We start from the raw sequence: 17,953 nt of genomic DNA on the forward strand, positions 1-17,953 counted from the left end.
TTTGGCTGTCACGACTGCAAAGTCCTGCCTGCGTTAGCAGCTGCAGCTTAGCCCGTGCAAGTAAAACGTGGTGTGCGGCTTCCCTTCCAAATAGTGAAACACAGCGGTTTCTGCTGTTTGAGGCAGATTTCTTCCCTTCCCGTCTTTCATTGGAGCATGGCTTTTAAAAATGTGTTTCGTAAATAAAACTACTTATTTGGGGAGGGAGTTGAAACACTGAAGCTTTGCAAAAAGACAGTTACTAGCATTTTTTTGAAACTGCCTTTTTTGCTGCAGATAGTTAGCTATTGTAAACTTGCTGAGCAGCCACAGTGTGTATGTCTTGCATCTCCTCAATATTTGAGTTGATTTGATAAACTCTGTATTTATCGATGGCAATGACTTTTCCTAGTCGTGTTACTATGTAATAATACTGAACTAAGCTTAAGTTTCTAATGTGTTGTGTTGCAGTGCATTGTATTTGCACACTCTAGGTAACTAAACATAGTAATAAACATAAGTGAAAAATAAACCTGCTGCTTTTTCCTTTCTTGGTGGGTATGGAAATTCTCATTCCTATGTTTTTCCACATAGAAAAGCTGTACTCCCCAGTTTTGCTGTGTGTACCAGTAGAACTCTGGTACAGCTATAGGTGTAGAGCACTGTAAAATACACTTTCAGTATGCGATGAAGCCAATGTAGGAAGTATGTTCAAAGTTAGTTTTAAAGTATTTACTTTTAGAAAATTTTTGCTAATCTCAAGCAGTATTCCATGTAAAACAATTGTTCCTATGATACAAAATACTGGGGAAAGTGGTTTGGAAATCCTTTCCAATATGAGATTATCTCTAATTAAAACCAGTCAGTTTTCTATATTTGTCTTGATTTTTCTGGAAAAGTGATTTGGAGAGCACAGGAGTCTTGAACCTTGTTTGGAAACACCATTTGACTTTGTTTTATGCTTGCACGTACCTCCAGCTGCAATACCCACGGGCCACTGTGTGTAATGGCTCACCAAATAGTCTTGAGGTACCCTGTTAACAGCGTATGTTTATTTGGCATTTAAGCTCATATTTATTTGTCTATAAAATCATTCAGCATGAACTGAGACTTTAGTGCTCTGATCTCCATGAAATGTTTACTAGCATGTAACTGAATTATTGTACATTATATTACAACCCATTTACTCATTCCATTAGTAATACCAGAGACAAAAGTTGTTTAATCAGTCACATCAAAGGCAGCTGTTTGGTTTTGTATTTTTGACATAAGCTAACATCTTAAGTTCAGATATGAAGTCCAGTTCTTTAAACTGGAGTCATTTAAAATGACACTACTTAAAATTTATTAGACTTTTGTTGTTGTTTAGAAGCAGAGCGTGATTATTCTGGGATTCTCATTTGGCAACTAGCTTGATCAGAGTTTTTCCTCCTCCCTATTAAAATAAAAGCATACTTAACTGACAGTTATACAAACCCATAACGTAATCTGTAAGATGTAATGTGGATGGTTAAGGACCATATTTAATGGTAAATCTTGCATTAAGAATGGTGCGCATCTTGACTCTTCATATGCTTCCGCTCAAGTCTCAGAAATGGTGTGTACACAGCTAAACATAGAGTGTGTTTATAATTTGTAATGTAGAGGACAGGCACATCTAATAATTAAATTTGAGAAGAGCTTATAAAATGGCAGGAAATGGAAGATGAGAAGGTTTAGCATGCTTGTTAGCACGTCATGTTGACAAGTGTCTACAGTAAACTCTGAAAACATGTTAAAATTATAGTTTTACACTACCAGGTCCTTTATTTGCAGTTCTGCAGAGGAAAAAGAAATGCTTACCTTACGGGTATATTTCAGCAAATTAGTCTGAAAAGAGTTATTATGTGAGTGTATGGCCTGCTTTTGAGGACCTGTGATTGGAATATGTACTGTAGATTAGTATGAGATGAAAATACCTTTGTAGAAGTATTGCGGGGATGTCTGTTTTTCTGTTCTTTCACAATGACTGTAAGACAAAGTTAAGTTAAGGACAGTAAGAACATCAAAATTACTACAGGTAGGCCAAGAAGAGTTTGGGAATGTTGGTTGTATTAATTTTTGCATTACAAAGACTAGAATTCAGCATGCACAACCCTTTTTCCTTGGTGTCTATTAGATGTTTAGGAACAAATGCTGTGCAGGACAGATAAATAACGCACATGTATTCTTCGGCTTAGGGCCATATCACGTTTCGAGGAGAACAAGATAAAAAGGAATTCAAGAATCAGTGGCTAGGAGAGAGAAACTTGTGACTGAGGAATAATGGCTTAATGTGAATTTGTGTAGATGTCTAAAACACTTTATAAGGTTTTATAAGACATCTTGCTTAAGTCAGTTGGGGGACATTATATGCAAAATCTGTCCTTTTTATTTTGCCGTAAAGAGATCTATGGTTTGTTGGATATCTGTAACAGTTCTGTATCTGGGGAGAGCTGAAGGGGAAATAAGGGGATGTTGGTTGTTGCACACATTGGATCAAGATGCGACGAGATGTGATCTGTGCTCCGTTTCATTGAAGTAGTTAAATGTCAGTTGGTTGTACCCATAAATTAGAATGTACTTCTTTTAAAGAGGCCTCAGTGTAAGTTACAAAAAAATAGGCTAACAGGAGATAAGTTAACGGTACAGTTTATTCGGCATAGCTTTTCTGCTCTACCTGCCTCACTGCCACTTCATTAGCTGAGCAACGATTCAGCCTTTCTGCGGTAGTTCGTGGGGTTGAGGTTATAATTACTTTTTTTGACCAACTCTTTAATGTAGGTAAAAAGGCAAAATGTGTCAGGTTAGTCTGTGTTCTTGCAACATGTTCATGTATTTGAGCTATGGAAATTAGTAGAGTAACAAGATGAAACAAGGATTGTTAGAAACACTGGAGTAAAAATACCGTGCAAAGAAAATCCCAAGCACGCTTAGTGTTATTTCAAAATGTTGTTTTCTGACAGTTACTTCTCTAGCATGCTGTGAGAAACTGTATTAGATGACTGATGCATTATGAGTAGGTAGAGTCATCTGTAAAACCAATTAGTTTTAGAAGCTAGCACTGGAGCATTAGTTATTCCACCTCATCTGAGCCAGGAACGAAATGCATTGCTGAACTTTTGTGCCTTCCCCACTCCTACGTCGTTCTGCACTCGTACATTTCTGCTTATGTTTTGTGGAATTTCCATAGTTCTTTGCTAAAAGCTTTAACGTGTAACCAGAAGCCTGAAAATGGAATAAGATGTGAATATTTTTCTCTGTTGCTCTCTTAGTGAATAAACTGAGTGGTTTTTTTATGTTACAGTTTTTATTGGTTTTTAGGATAACTTATGGAGTTCTGCATGAGTAAAAATAGACACGCTAAATACTTCTACTACTTGTAAAGTGTACAGATGGTACAGCTACCAATACAAAGCTTGAATCTCTTCGTTTATCATTGATGTAAACTGGAGCACTGTTTCTAAAATGCTTTTTTTCTTCCCTAAGATACCTGTTTTTTTTAAAGGGAGAAATGAGTAGTTTTCAGATTTTGTTTGGATGGAGCCTTCTTAATGCCCTCTATACACCCTTCTGTTTGTGGTAGGTGATAGCTGTATATCTAAAACCCCTGAGATGTATTTAATCTTTTTTTATTATTATTATCCATTTATAATAAAATTCATATAACTATTTCATATAAATTAGAAAATTTTGCCATCCATTGGGAAGGAAGGAAGTATCCACACATGCAGGGTCCCTGAAATGGCTGTGATTCAGGGGATCTAGAAGCCCCCTCTTTCAGTCAATGGAAAAACGCAGATGCCTCTAAGAATTTGGCGTGTTTGAGTTAGAGGCTTCAAGAAAGCAATGTGAACACCTTTCCATCTCAGTATCTGGGTTTCTTTTATTACGTGGTAAGAAACATGAAGTTGATCTGCTGCTGTTTCTATTTGAGCATGGTGATTTGTTTTATAAAAATGGCTGTTTTATGCATAAGGAATATTTTATTAAGATTTGAATATTTGAATATTTTCACATTAGTCTGTGTTTTCATTTGAGTCTTCATTGACATCAAATAGTGACTTCTCAGAGGAAGCAAAAACATTACATCTATTTTATGTCTCTTCATGCACTTTTGTTACTTTATATATAAAAAAAACCTTACAGATTTAATAGAAATGTCATTTTAATTCACAGAGAGGAAAATTGCCATATAATCTTATATTGATAGTGGCAAGTTTTAATAAAAATTTTGAAATCATAGAAAGGCATGAAACAATTTTCTGGGCTTCCTTTTGTTAAATGAGGCTTTACTAAGTAAACACCACTTCTGATTCCCTCTCTAAAAACAATGTTTTTTTCATTAGTGTTGATAACCAGCAATGTGATATTTAGACCTTTAGTCTATGTTACTTATTTAGTATTACTAGAAATACTCCACATTAAGGATTGCTCTATATTAAAAATGAATTACTTTGAATTAACAACACAAGGAAGGAGCTAATGCATCTGTAGTGAAGATTTGTAAGGCAGCCAACAACTTTATTTACAGAGGAGGGGAAGAAGGAGGACCAATGAGTTTGTCTCCCATCCCTGGCCCTTTTTTTTTTTTTTTTTTTAAATTTTTTTTTGGTGTAGCTTTTTGAAGGATTTCCTAGCTTATTAAAAGAACTTCCAGCAGTCTGGTGCTTTGACCAATTCCTAGAAGTGTGTTTTCTTCTTGATCTTATTCACCCTTGCAGAGGGTTAGTAATAGACATTGACACCAAAAAAAACTTCAAGCTTCTCTTTATTTTAAAACTTTAATGGTGACCTGTGTACTTCTACGTGTCATTTGCTTTTGGGAACTGCCTTTGTGGTTTCTTTCTGCCAGAAACGCAATCACAAATTCCAAGTCTTTCTTTATACTTTTGCGTTACTTATCTTAATCCTCTGCCAAGCTACAAAGAAGATGGAAAATATCTATTTATCTTCCTATCACTCCAGTCTAGCAGGAAAGATTCTTTCTGATCCAAAAGTAAATGATTAGAGGGAGACTCATAGTGTCAGAAATCCCACAGCTCCCATGTTGTTGTTGCAGGTGGCTTTGGAAAGTCTGGGAAACTTGGTAGGTGGAGGGAGTGGAGCATCTAAGAGCTAATTAGTGAGGGCTGGGCTGGCGAATGGAACAGCAGAGGAAACGTGGGGGGGAAAGGGGTAGCACTGGGACAGTCATCATTTTGCTGTGTGTATCCTCTAATTTCTTACTTCCCTTCTCCCCAAAAGGTTTGGGTTGTATGCTTTGACCACAGCGTCAATAGATCTGCATCTGTCCTTTTTAATAAGAGCTTAGACATAATCCTGTTTGGTTTTTGTTTGTTTGTTTGGGTTTTTTTAATAGTTTTTCTGCAAAGGAGGGAAGGGCAGGCTGCAGCAGGGTAGTAGCATACATCTGACAGCTGTAGGCTGTAATTATTTTATTCCAGCTAGTAGGTGTTTGCATTTTCTCTGATATTCTGTCTAGCTTTTCCTCATTTTAAGAAATTGGTATGCCTTCTGTTGCAAAATTTGGAGGGAATGTTTTTCCTAAGATACTATTTCCATGTTAAATACACAAGAATGATACCTAGATGTGGAAGAGCCAGGTGTATGGTCTTTCCTTAAGTAATTTGAATCCATGTGTTTGAAACAATCTGTAACTGCTAGGCAATAAATGAATCTCATATTATTCTCACTGGAGTCCATCTTGTATTGGATAATTAAATAGATCCTAGGGAAAAAAAGTGAGAAAGAACTGTTTTTTTATCCCAGTCGCGAGGATGCAAGTCTGGAAGGAGTCCATCTTGGTTGTTAGGTTATTTCAGTGAGTTATTTGCATGCAGTGATGTCAACAGGAAAGTTTGATGGGTATGGACCCCAAAATATACTGTAACACTGTGGTTTGGATACTCTTCTGGGACACCAGAGAAGAGGGCCTAAGTTTTCTTTGGCAGAGGAGTTACTTCAGTGGGTGTACTGCATCCTGGATAGATGTCCTCTTCACCAATCTATTAAATAAAGACATCTTGGTTTTTTTTGACGTTGAGTGATTTTTGGTCCTTCATTTCCAACTTGGCAGGCATAGCTCTAATGCTTATTGGTACATGTCTTTAGCCAATACCCAAATAACTCATCATGGTTTTTTTTATCAAGTTCCTTTAATCTCATTTTTCTCTCTCCAGTTCTTAGTTTCTCTTTGAAATTTCTGAATTTTCTTACTTATACTGTGTAACTATTGACTTCTATACATTTAAATGATTTCAGCTGCCTCCTCTTGCTCCATTGACAGAATGGTAACCACTGTGAAACCATTTGGGAAAAGACACTAACACAAAAATCAGCTGAAAGTTGCTGGGAATGCTTCGTGTCTATGAATTTTTAAGATTTGTATTGTGTGGAAAATAAACAAACTTTAAAATACACTCGTCGTGTTGTGATAAAAAGTGTTCATTTTAATCGTAAAATCCTCACAGGCTGGGAAGATTCTGTGAGGGAAGAGGTGCTGTGGGAGAAGACAGTCAGCTCTGGTTACAGTCTGAAGTCTTTGGTTCTTGCATGGGCAAAGAAACTTTTCTGATTTCTTGAATCTGATGCTTGAATATATTATTTCTTGACTAAAATTTTTTAGCTCACTCTGAGGGTTCTGAGTCATTGGCTTCTGCATTTTTAAAATGAACAGAGTTTTCCTAAAACTACCTGTTTTTGACTCAGCAATTTGTGGTAGTCTCCTAAGGTAATGACCCCTTGACTAAACATCAGTGTGCTAAATGTAGTATGTGTTTCCATGTTACCTGATGGAAAGTGGGTCTCCTTTACTTATTAAAAAAATTGTTTCTGCACTGCCTTGAATAGAGCAGAACAAAGATTGCTCAAAGTATGGTTTCTAACCATAGAAATGGTTAGAGTGCCTGAAGCTGATCTCTTTTCTAATGCTCACAAATTGAGAAAGAGGGGGTATCGTGTGCTAAAAATGTAGCTGATGTTAATATGTAACATCGCCAACCTCATACCTGCTGTAATTCTCGTTCTTTTTTAGTGCCTCCATTTATTTTCTGCGGACGTTAGCTTGCATGTTTGTTGCAGTCAGCCTCTCACTGAACAAATCTTAAGGTTACTAAGACTCCTTTTTGTCGCGTGAAAACAATGGGCTTCGTGTGTACTTTAAATGTGCCATGATTGCAGAAATGTTTCCCAGGCTTTCCCCATGGGTCAGGGCACGGTGGAAAAAGTGATGTTTACCTACCTTGCAAGAGGTCAAGATGTCCAAGCAGAACTGTGTTCAAACATTCAGCACCATAGAAACTTTGTTAGGACTCTCTGGTTTTGTGTGTAACGTTGTAATTTTTACTTCATTGATAATTTTTTTTCCCTGCACAATTTGCAACCAAATTAAAATGTAGAATTAAGAGAATTAACAAAAGCCATACCATGTTGTACATTGGTGATGTAGTTCCAAAAATGTCCATCTTATAGGAGCTAATAATGCGTTCATCAAAATCACTATAACCAGGTAATGTTCCAGCAAAGAAATGCTGTTTCTTGAGGTAGGGGTGGGGCTGTAGTTCTTTGGTTTTACCAGGAGTTTTGCTTTTTATGGAAAGAAGAAAATAACATGTTGCAAGTTTTTCTACTCCTTCATCAGTGTTAAAACACAAGAACTCTTGGTAAATGTTACCTTGTACATACACGTTGAAATCCTAATAGCATTAGAAAGCATTAAAAATTATGCCTGAATTGCTGGAAAATAATATGTGTTCCTAATCACAGCTGGAAGAGCAAAAATTGGCAAAAAATGGCTTGATTGCTTTCATTTATGTAACCATTCTTTCCCCAAAAGGTAACAGCCTGTGAGTTTCTGGCGTAGCGTTGTGTCACTGCTTGGAAGATAACCGTATCTTCCCAGTGTGTTTCCTGGATATATGGTGCATGTTTTACCTTAGCTTTGCAAGAACGGCAGTCGTCAGAGATTTCCTTTTAAGCCTTTCCAGATTTTGCACGTGACTCTTAGGGGAGAGAGGAGCAGTCAGCAGGTTTCTTGCCTACGCGCTGTCCTTGCGAGTCACTGTAGTCAGGAAGGTTCCCTGTGCTAACTGCTGGTTACACGAGGCACACGAAACCTCACGGGCAAGCAGTGTGCAGAGCAAGGTCTTCACTTGTTACCTGCGCTAGCTTAGTGGCAAAGCATTTTGTATGGTTACATTTATATCATTCAAAATAGTTATAGAATTTCAAATGGGGAAGAAAACCCAACACTTCTTACTGTCTCCATTATCAAGAAATCTCACTTTTCCTTATTGAAAAGCTGTAAAAAACTGTCACCAAACATATGTTCTCTTATAAAGTAAAAACCAGCTTCTAGGTGTTACGTTTCCCAACACATAGTGGGAAAAGTCTTAATGTGTTGCAACTGGCATAATACTCATCCTGCTTAACACAAATGTACTGGGGAGGAGAAATGGTTTCCGTAGTAATTATTTTTTTACTTTTTTATATGACATCCGTCATCCCTTCAGGACTGTTGTTGCCATTTGTACTTCATTGGGCTTTGCAGCTGAAGAATTACCTTTTTTTTTGGCCGTGTGCTGACTTTTAATATATTTTGGATATTTATCATCCAGTATGACTTATCTGTGCTAATCATAATAGGAAAGAAACATGGTGAGACTTTGATGCCTTCCAGAGTAGCAACTAAAAATTTGTCAGAACACTTCTAGAATAATTAAAACCTTTCTTGCTAAAATTAGGCTTTTCTGGAAATGTGGGTGCTTAGGCCCACTGCTTCAGGTAGCGTAAGTAGCTCAGGATTAAACAATATAAAAACTTCTGAATGTCTCGGCAATGGAATTTTAAAGAATTAGAAGTCTGAGAGTCAGATATCTCTAAGGCTATACAAACCACAAGATTCTTAGAATGTGTTTGTGGGACAGCTTTTATTTGTAGGTATGCCTTGAGAGCTTCAAATGCTCTTTTTGTTTTTTTTTGTTTTTTTGTTTTTTTTTTTTCCTCCTCATTAGTGTACAGAGAAGATGACAGATATTACTAGGCTTCTGGCAAGTTCCAGGCTGCTGGGATTGATGTGTTAAACAGCTTTCCTTTTTAAAAAAAAAAAAAAAAAAAAAAAATCAGTTGGTTAAGTGCTCACGTTAAAGAACTAGGTGGATTTTGAAAATGTGTTGTGAGTAAAAAATGTAGGTGAGCTGTTGAGTCTAAACTGTGAAACTTTGAAGTTTAAAAAAAGGGGGAGGTGGTTAGAGGGTATAATCTACCAGTCTTTTTTCCCCCAATTTTCTTAACAAACAGTTTAATTGTAATTTCTATCAGATTATAGTAATTAGCTTCCAAAAGTTTTTGTTGACCGTATTTTTTTCTCATCCTCCACAAGAGACTCCTTTTATGTGTCGAGTTGGCCTGTGTGATGCCAAGCTTCTGCTTCCCTGACAACAGGGAACCATGCAGGTAATTCACTTTCAGAAGTCCGTTTTGCTTTATGGATAATCACTTGAGGAAATTGCAAGCTGTTGGATGTGGGGTTTGTTTTCCTGTTTAGCAGTTACCAAAGATCATCTTACGTGCTTGTAGTGCTGGAAGCAATAACAGTTGATGTTTTGCTCTAGATACCTTCATGGAAAGAGACTTTAAAATTGGGCTGCTAAAACTAAAATCACTGTCCAGCAAGAGAAGTGCCACCTTCCTTCAAATTGTGGCTCATGCTTCCCAAAGGATGGCCCTAACTGAGTCCATCCTGGGAACAACATTCCTCTCATTTTCAGACCTACAGAGAAACTTGGGTACAAATTGAAGACTAAAGATCAGGTTCTTCTTCTCAACACTTCTACCTTTCTTTTAGCTTGCGTTACTGCTGCCCCTTTCCCTTTTCCTCTTTCTGTTTCACTTCCAGTTTCTCTCTTTCACCTTCTTAGTGTTTTATAGCCTTCCCTCTCCTCTGCATATCCCCGGGGAGCAGGAGCAACACCAACACCTATAAAAGTGAGGGTGCTTTCTGAGCCCCTTCTCTATAATAAAAACATCTGTTCATGTCATGCTTGTTTTCTGAGATCTTCAGGGAGTGTCTGAAGAAGTAACTCTAGTCTGCATTGCTTCATCCCTTTCCTTTGAGGACTATGTGTCCTGATTACAGATTCAGATTTTCTAATCTTCCTGACTGGCAAATAATATTTCTAATCCCAGGTTTTATTCTAGACAAGCTTTTTTAAAAGGCATGTATTTTTCAAGGTCCTCCTACTTCCCTTATTTCTTTCCCACTCCTCTCTCCTTGTGCACACAAATGTAAGCTGAAGTCACAGCAATATTCTTAGTGTCTAGCAGTGAAAGTATGAAAAACCACCACCTTAACGTGTATTTCCATTCAGCATTTAATTTTATAACTTAAAACTCAATTACGTTTTGTGTAGCTTGTGATTTTCTTTTTGATATCTGGTATTTGTAGCACTGTAGAAAAGATTTTAAAGTCTTGGTCTGTGGGTGTGTTTGGTTTGGTTTTGGTTTGGTTTTTTTTTTTTTTTTTGGTTACCTCTCCAATTTAACCAGCATCCCAGCAGTAACTGGCCAAGAGAAAGCACGGGATTTAACCTCCTTAAAATTGACATTGCTAATAGAAGTACTGCAGGGGTCAGCTTGTCTTACTGAAAAGAAATCAAGTGTGTTGCCTGAGCTCACTCTTCTTGTTTGGAATTGTCTTGTCACCATATTTAAAAACAACACAATTTAGCTTGAGGTGGAGGGGAAATTTTTAATTTTTATTTTTAATTATTACTAAAAGCTATGGTTGTGTTCATCTCATAAGTCTACAGCATGGGAGTGTTATTTAAGGCTGTATAGTTAATGTTGTACTGAAATCTGCGTTTGATATTTTAATTGATAGTGGTATCAAGGTTATTCTCCTTACGCCCCCCTTAATAAGCTGCATAGACATTTATCATTTGTTTCAGTCTGCATCTTAGGTTTGAATTCTTCTTTAAATACTAGAACATAGGATAGATGCAGCCCAGTCTTTTTTCCTCCCTGTGTCAGTATCCTGGAGGTATCCTTCTGGTGCTTTACTGTGCAACCCATGCTTGGTTTGGAGATAAGTAAATCCCTTCTTCAAAACAGGTTAAACTGCAAGTGGAATTACATTAAAATAATTCATAAGACAGTGAATTAATTGTGGTGTATGCATTCTGTTCATAACGCAGAACACCTTAAGAATGAAGTAGTATTTGAGTTATCAAATGCAGGTTTGAAAGCTGAGATCTGGAACAACTTTCTGAAAAACCTGATGCAAGCTGGTTGTATAGTGCTTGCTTTCCTTGTTCTTACCTGTCAGATCCATTAGGAAAAGAAGACTAGATGAAGACTTGGACAACTTCATTTTCCTTCTCGAATACAATATGGAAAGCTAAATATACAAAGTATTTTCCCACTCCTCTTTCTTATAGTCAGTTTAGTTTCCATAGTAATGTTAAGCAGTGATCATAGGAGCTCATGAGGCAATTTCTCCTGATTAAACAGTCGAACTGGAAAACTCTGATGTAAAAGGTGACTATTCCCCCCTTCTTCCCTTACCTGCCCCGGTATGTGTACATATATGTGCACGTGCACACACGCTTAACTTGCTGGGTAGGCTGCCTCCTTCGCTGGTGTGGTAGAGGTTTCCGTCGTTTCCCATTGCACGCTGACGATGAGGAATCAAAGAATGCTTCCAATTGCTTCAAATGCAGTCGCTTTTTTGACACTAAGATTTAGTGCTGTATGACTGTTTTTCCTTGCTTAGTTAGAATGCTAATTTGAAGTAGTCCTACGTACCTACAATACATGTTTTTTCATATTGCACTCATTTGTTAATTCTGTACTCGAGACAGATAGGATGGTGTAGACCGAACATGAACAATAAATGTACTCTTACAAGCTGATTTGAAATCTCCAGTTTTAGATGGGATTGTTGCTGGGTTTGAAGATGGCAGACTCTAATGCTCCTTTTCACACGAAAAAATGTGAGGAGTAAATGGATTCAAAAAGTGCAACAAGTATTATGTGAAGTAGAAGTGGCAATATCTTCTGTGCCATGAAGATATGCCGTGACATTTGGTTTGTCTAAGAAATCTGAGTAATCTAATGGGGCTGTGGGAGAGAAGTGAAATGACTCAAAGAAGAAATGTTAAGCTGAAACCAAAATGTCAGTGAAGAGTTTTTTGCTCGGAAAAAAAAATGTTCAGCGTTGAATTTCAAGGTTTATTTGCATAGTTTTGCTTTCACTGAAACAAAATGAAATGTTACTTGTATTTACCTGTTTTTTCTCTCTGCTCTCAAAATCAGGAGTATAGATTTTTGCCCAGCTCTTAAATTAGTGATGTTACAATTTTTTTTTAGAAACAAAACTACCTTCATCAAAAATAAGAAGTATTATGGGTGTCTAAGGCTCACTTCTCACTACTTTTTTTTACTGTGAGGGTGACTGAGCACTGGCAGAGGTTGCCCATGCAGGTTGTGGAGTCTCCATCCTTGGAGGTACTCAAAAAGCTGCCTGGACACCATCCTGGGCAACCGGCTCTAGGTGGCCCAGCTTCAGCAGGGGGGCTGGACCAGGTGACCTCCAGAGGTCCCTGCCACCCTCAGCCGTGCTGTGGTTCTCCAGCAGTTTGCTCTGGGTGTGTGTGCGTGGGGGTAATTCTGTACCTTTTGTTCCTTGCAAATGGCAGCTGTTTGACAGGTACACTCATGTACGTAACTATGAGCTAATGTGCCTGGAACATTAATGTTTTAATAGGGCACAGTCTTATAGGTGCCTAATTGAGATTAAGTATTTACCTATATGCTTTAAGCACCTTGATATTTTTTTTTTTTTTCGTTCTGGACTGTTACCAGGTATTCATTAGTGCCTATGGCAGAATGTTTCTATCTAAGTCACTTCACTGAAGTTCTTAAAAAATATTACTATTTTACTATTTTTAAGTGATCATCAGTGTGTGAATCCTGTTGTGTGCGTGCTGTGTAATATAAAACTTGTTCTGCCGTTGGAGTGAACTGTCAGTCCTGCTTTTCAATACATACATGAGACTGCAGTATTGCTGGTGTATGACATGGGTGTGGAGATAGGTGTAGCTAGTGAGAACAGGAGGAGATTGATCCAATTTTCTGGGAATCAAAGATTACTCAAATTAGCATGGAAACCATAAAATGGAGGAGGCTCATTAGGCAGCTAACTGGCTTTTTCTGGAGTTTGTGCCAATGGTACTTTCGGCCAAAAGCAACGGTTACCTCCAAGTACTTGCTGTAGTACTCTTTTTTTTTTTTTTTTTTTTGAGAGAATGTTATTTGTATTCTTAATCTTACCTGTCTTCAGAGAACACTTGCAGTAAATATGAAAAAATGTTATTTACAGTTGACTGTCTCCATCACAGTGTATTTCTTGTTTATTTGTTTTGACAATTGTGCTACTCCATCCAAGGCAGGAAGACTTGGTGTTCGGGTCACCATGTAAAATGAAATATTTTCTAGGTTTGTCCAGAAGAATCTGTTGCTGTGAAACTTGAAGTCAGAGAGGCTGAGATGTGTGCATGTGTCTCGTAGTAGGAATCCACTTTCTTTTTTCAAGTAAGGAATCCACTTTCTGTGGCTAAGGCTTTCAGAAACCCAGGAGGTAGCTTTATATTTTCCTCTGCCTAGGAGAGGAAAGGAGTCTTCAAGGTTTTTGGAAAGCTAGAAGATCTTTGTGCATGCATCCTTGAATGTTTTGAGTTTTTTCTTTTAAGCCTGTGACTTTCTTCTGTTGTAAAGTGAAAGCTCTATATCAGTGCTCAGTACTTAGACTGTAATCTGTTTCCTGGTAACTTACTGCTAGGGTTCAAAACTTTAATATTAAACATGTGGCTATTTAATCTTCAAATAGATATATTTGGCTTAGATGCTCACCTTTAAAATAACTCATGGAAGACTGAAAGCTAGCTTCTGAGCACTACAAAAATAACATTTTAATAACTTTTAACAACCTCAAAGCCACTTTTATTATACACAAAATAAATTCTAGGAGTAAATCCATATCCCATCCATACTGCCTTTAATTTGAAATTTGGTGTTTGAGATCCTTTTTGGAGTTGGACTTAATCTGCCCACTTAGGCCTTACGTGGAATTGTCTGAAGGTCTGTTTTTCCTTTGTGCTACCTTAGCTGTTCCGCAGGGGACTGATGCGGAGAGGAATTGGTGTGCTAGAAGAGATCACGGTTAGGATGCCTGAGGTCCTCATTCATGGTTGGGTGCAGTGGTGATGTAGGGAGCATAATTTTCAGGGTAAATGTCATGTAAAGGTTACCCTCTTGTGTTAAGCAGTGAGGGAGGAGGTGATAAAAGTAGACAAACAGTAAAGTAAAACAAACTTTCTGCTTTTAACTATAAAGTAGACTTTTCAGTGGAATGTGCCCAAGTTGGGGAGAACCAGTGTGAGAATCAAGATTGGGTTTGCTTGTGGAGATGTATACTGGCAAATGAAGAAAAATAAAAGTAAAATTGTTATGTGAACAGCAATCTGATGGTCCCTTAATGGCAAGGATGTCTGAAGAATGCATCCCAATAGCTCTATTGCTTGAAATTAGTAAAATTAGTGTTTAAAAACACCAGTTAAAAACCCCTAAATATGGTTTTCTGTATTATTTGGTATATTTACATTTGCAAATCTAACGCTCAACTACTAGAGCGTTGTTACGTTTTTAGATTCAAGAGCAAATGCTGTGATAGAACCTTGTAGCCCTGTGATTTGTGGGTGTTGTAAGCGAGACGTACGCGTTTCATTCAGCGCAGAGCGTGCAGAGGTGGGAGGTGATGGATGCGGCTGCAGCAGCAGCAGTGTGTGAGCAGTACTGCCAGCGTACGCTTGAGGGCTCTGAAGACTGTGAGGAACGGTGCAGAAGCAATCGCAGTTGAAGAATGTATTTTAACTAAATTGGTGCATTGTACCTGCGCAGGGTTTAATGCTTGCTGGACCATTTGGCTATTTGCCATAATTGGCTTTCCATTCCCTTGATTGGAATCATAGATAAAAATTTGCTAATCCACTTTCTTTGCTGAAAGTATTAGGAAAGTAATCCATCTTTTAAAAATGCTCGAACAAAATCATACGGTATAAAGAATACTTTATGGAATAATGAGATTAATGAGAACTGTAAGGCATACACAATTTAAAACGTTTTTCTATGGTTTTAAGGGGAAAAATGCAATCTGGGCACTGTAAAGCCGTAAGTACTTCCTTTTTTTATGCACTGCCTTTTAAATGTGCATTACATGTTAAGCTTTTGTCTACATGATTAAATGTGATTATATATTTAGGAAGAAGGAACTGCTATTTATTTGTATTTTTCTTATGTTTGAAAATATCTGATTCAAAGTTCTTGGCTGTGTTTTTTCCTCCCTCTCCCCTCTTCTGCCCACAGGGCATCAGAGCACGCATTTTGGAAACCCTTGTAATGCTTATTCTTCTTGCACTGCTGATCCTTGGAATCGTATGGGTGGCTTCAGCACTCATAGACAATGATGCTGCCAGTATGGAGTCTTTGTATGGTATGGAATTTAAAAAAACACCGCACTAGTTTCATTTTAATTATGGAAATGGATGTTTTCAACTAAATGTATTTCTAGTAAATGCTATGTGAGTATTGCACAGGTTGTGAAGTTGTATTAGTTTAGTCAATGCCATTTTTTTCTATTAAATCTGTTTTTAGCATGCTGAGAAGTTCCATGCTCATGTGGACACGAGGTGTGTTAAAAACAAGTGACTTAACTGATAAAAGCTAAAGATATTTTCCAAGCTAAAGTACTTGGGGATTTAGTTGCCTGCAGGATTATTAAATAATTCTTGGTTTATACTTGAAAATACAATTTTTCAATCTAGAACGCTTAAGAAAAGAGGTTAATTCAGTTGTGTTTCTGCTGTAAGTAGCCTATTTGTCATAAGCTAAGGCTGTGCTCAATATTTTCTTTATAGACCTCTGGGAATTCTACCTCCCGTATTTATATTCCTGCATATCACTGATGGGATGCTTGTTACTTCTGTGTAAGTATTTTCCTGATTATTCCAAAAGATGAATGATTTTAATTTTTTTTTAAAGATTAAAGAAAACTGTTTTTCATTGTGAAAATTAAGATTGTGAAAGTTGAGTGTGAAAAATGGCCTTCCCCCCCCCCCCCCCCTCTTACGTTTAAATTTAGATGTAAATTTGTTAGGTTTGGGTTCTGAAGTTTGTAAACAAATGCTACCTTACACTTCCAGGTTTTGAGGAACTTCTCACCCTAAATAATCTCAGTTTTTAACTTTTTAAAGCAGGTATTTGAAAAATAGGCTCCATTCTGCAAAGAAAAGCACAATTTTTAAATGAAATACCTGCAGGAGGTCAGTAGTATGGAGAGAAAGTTATTTTGGAACACTTAGTTTGCCCTATATTCAGTAAATGATCCTGCTTCCTTTTTTAATTGAAAGTCTTCCTGTATAGACAGAAGTTGGAACACAGTGCAATTCGCTTTAGTAATGACAAAACTGGTAGCTGGTCAGTCTGGAGGTCAGTTACACGGTTGCCTATAAAACAAATGCAGTAAAAACCCCCAACCTTATACTGACTAGTCCTAGCCAGAGTTCAGTCATCCATGTTTAGGGGAATAAGAAAGATGATGGAAGGCTCTAAATCCCACTTACAATTTCAGCCCTTGTCCCCCCCCCGCCCAATAATTTCTAGAAAATTGCTGAGAGGGGGACAGAACAGCTCCCTTTCTAGATTATCGTGGTTTCCCTTGTTCTCCAGGCGTTACAGGTTTACAGCTAACACTGCAGGGCTGTCACTGTGGAGGGAGGGTGGGGAGTGATAGTTTGAAGCTTCCTTAAAATTCAGCAGATCTGTCTCTGAAAGGTGTTGCTCACAGAGACCTGGGTGAGTCTCCTGAGGTTCTCTGTATGTGGAAATTCTTAAATCCACTTTAACGGGCAGGTCGTGTTAAAAAAAAAAAACAAAAGTGGTTCTGCATGTCTCATGTAGGCTGTTCAAGAGTGTCATTCACAACAGTTGCTGCATGTTTTAATTGGGAAGTTGGCTTACAAACTTCCTACATCTGTCTTGCAGTTTGTTTCAGCACAGATGAAGACACACGAGTGTGTTCTGGGGCTATTGTGAACCAGCTCACCCAAATAATTGGGTTTAAATGCCAATTTTTGGAAGAGTTATTTGTAATTTATACAAGCAAATCACTGATGTTACTTAAGGCCCTCCAAGCTGTTCTGTCTGTGTAGCTGAAAGGGTAGCATACAGCAGTGGGAAAGTGGAAGAGCTTCATTAGATCTTCAGCTGGCTTAATTGCTGAAGCAGTCTATGAGTAAGGCTTATTGCAGTGGTGATTTGGAGTATCGCTTCCTTTCTCTTTTCTCCTTTTTCTGCAGGCTTCCTCTGTAGTAAAGGAAGACTAGCTTAAGTTAGCCTTTTTGAATAGTCTTGTATTTTTCCTGTAATATGTGGTAGTGATAGTGAAACACTAGTTAATAAAAATGAATTTAATCCTCACTATAAAATCTCGTGTGCTTCTCCTTTTTTTGACAGCACTGTTTTATTGTAATGGAAACTATAAATGTATATCCTCATCCATGCTGTTACAAATTCCCTCTGTCTCCTTCCATCTCCTGCACACTTCGGTATTTGAAGGCTGTTCTCCCTAAACCGTTGATTTCTACTAATAATTTTCTATTGTCATGGTTTGAGCCTTTTTCCCAACAAACATATGCACCATACCTGGAAACCATCACAGGCTACGATCAAAAAGGGCCAATTGTTATTCCATAGAAAAGTAGATTAAAATCTGGTAGCAGAGCCTACTATCAACTGAAGTTGCAGTATAACTTTCAGAGCAAAGCAGCTTCATGATTCTCTTGACCTTACAGCTACGCCTGTGCTAATAGATTAAATGTGCTTCAGATGTTCTCCAGTG

General features: G+C 37.7%; 1 protein-coding gene across 10 annotated transcripts in view; it reads left to right on the forward strand.

Moving 5' to 3' along the window:
• Window positions 1–17,953, forward strand: part of LMBR1 (limb development membrane protein 1) — an 81,897-nt gene that overhangs the window by 36,838 nt on the left and 27,106 nt on the right. For 9 of the 10 annotated variants that reach the window (XR_014228970.1, XM_082319650.1, XM_082319651.1 and 6 more), the window contains 2 exons: window positions 15,421–15,547; window positions 15,972–16,040. Coding sequence is in view for 9 of the 10 variants with exons in the window: in XM_082319650.1 (XP_082175776.1) it covers window positions 15,421–15,547; window positions 15,972–16,040 (196 nt within the window). In the remaining variant the exon portion in view is untranslated. Of the gene's footprint in view, window positions 1–13,494; window positions 13,591–15,420; window positions 15,548–15,971; window positions 16,041–17,953 lie in introns of all 10 variants that reach the window. The other variant, XM_082319654.1, reaches the window with a different exon arrangement.

The sequence above is a fragment of the Platalea leucorodia genome, assembly GCF_965183815.1.
Source record: "Platalea leucorodia genome assembly, chromosome: 1".
Lineage (NCBI taxonomy): Eukaryota > Metazoa > Chordata > Aves > Pelecaniformes > Threskiornithidae > Platalea > Platalea leucorodia.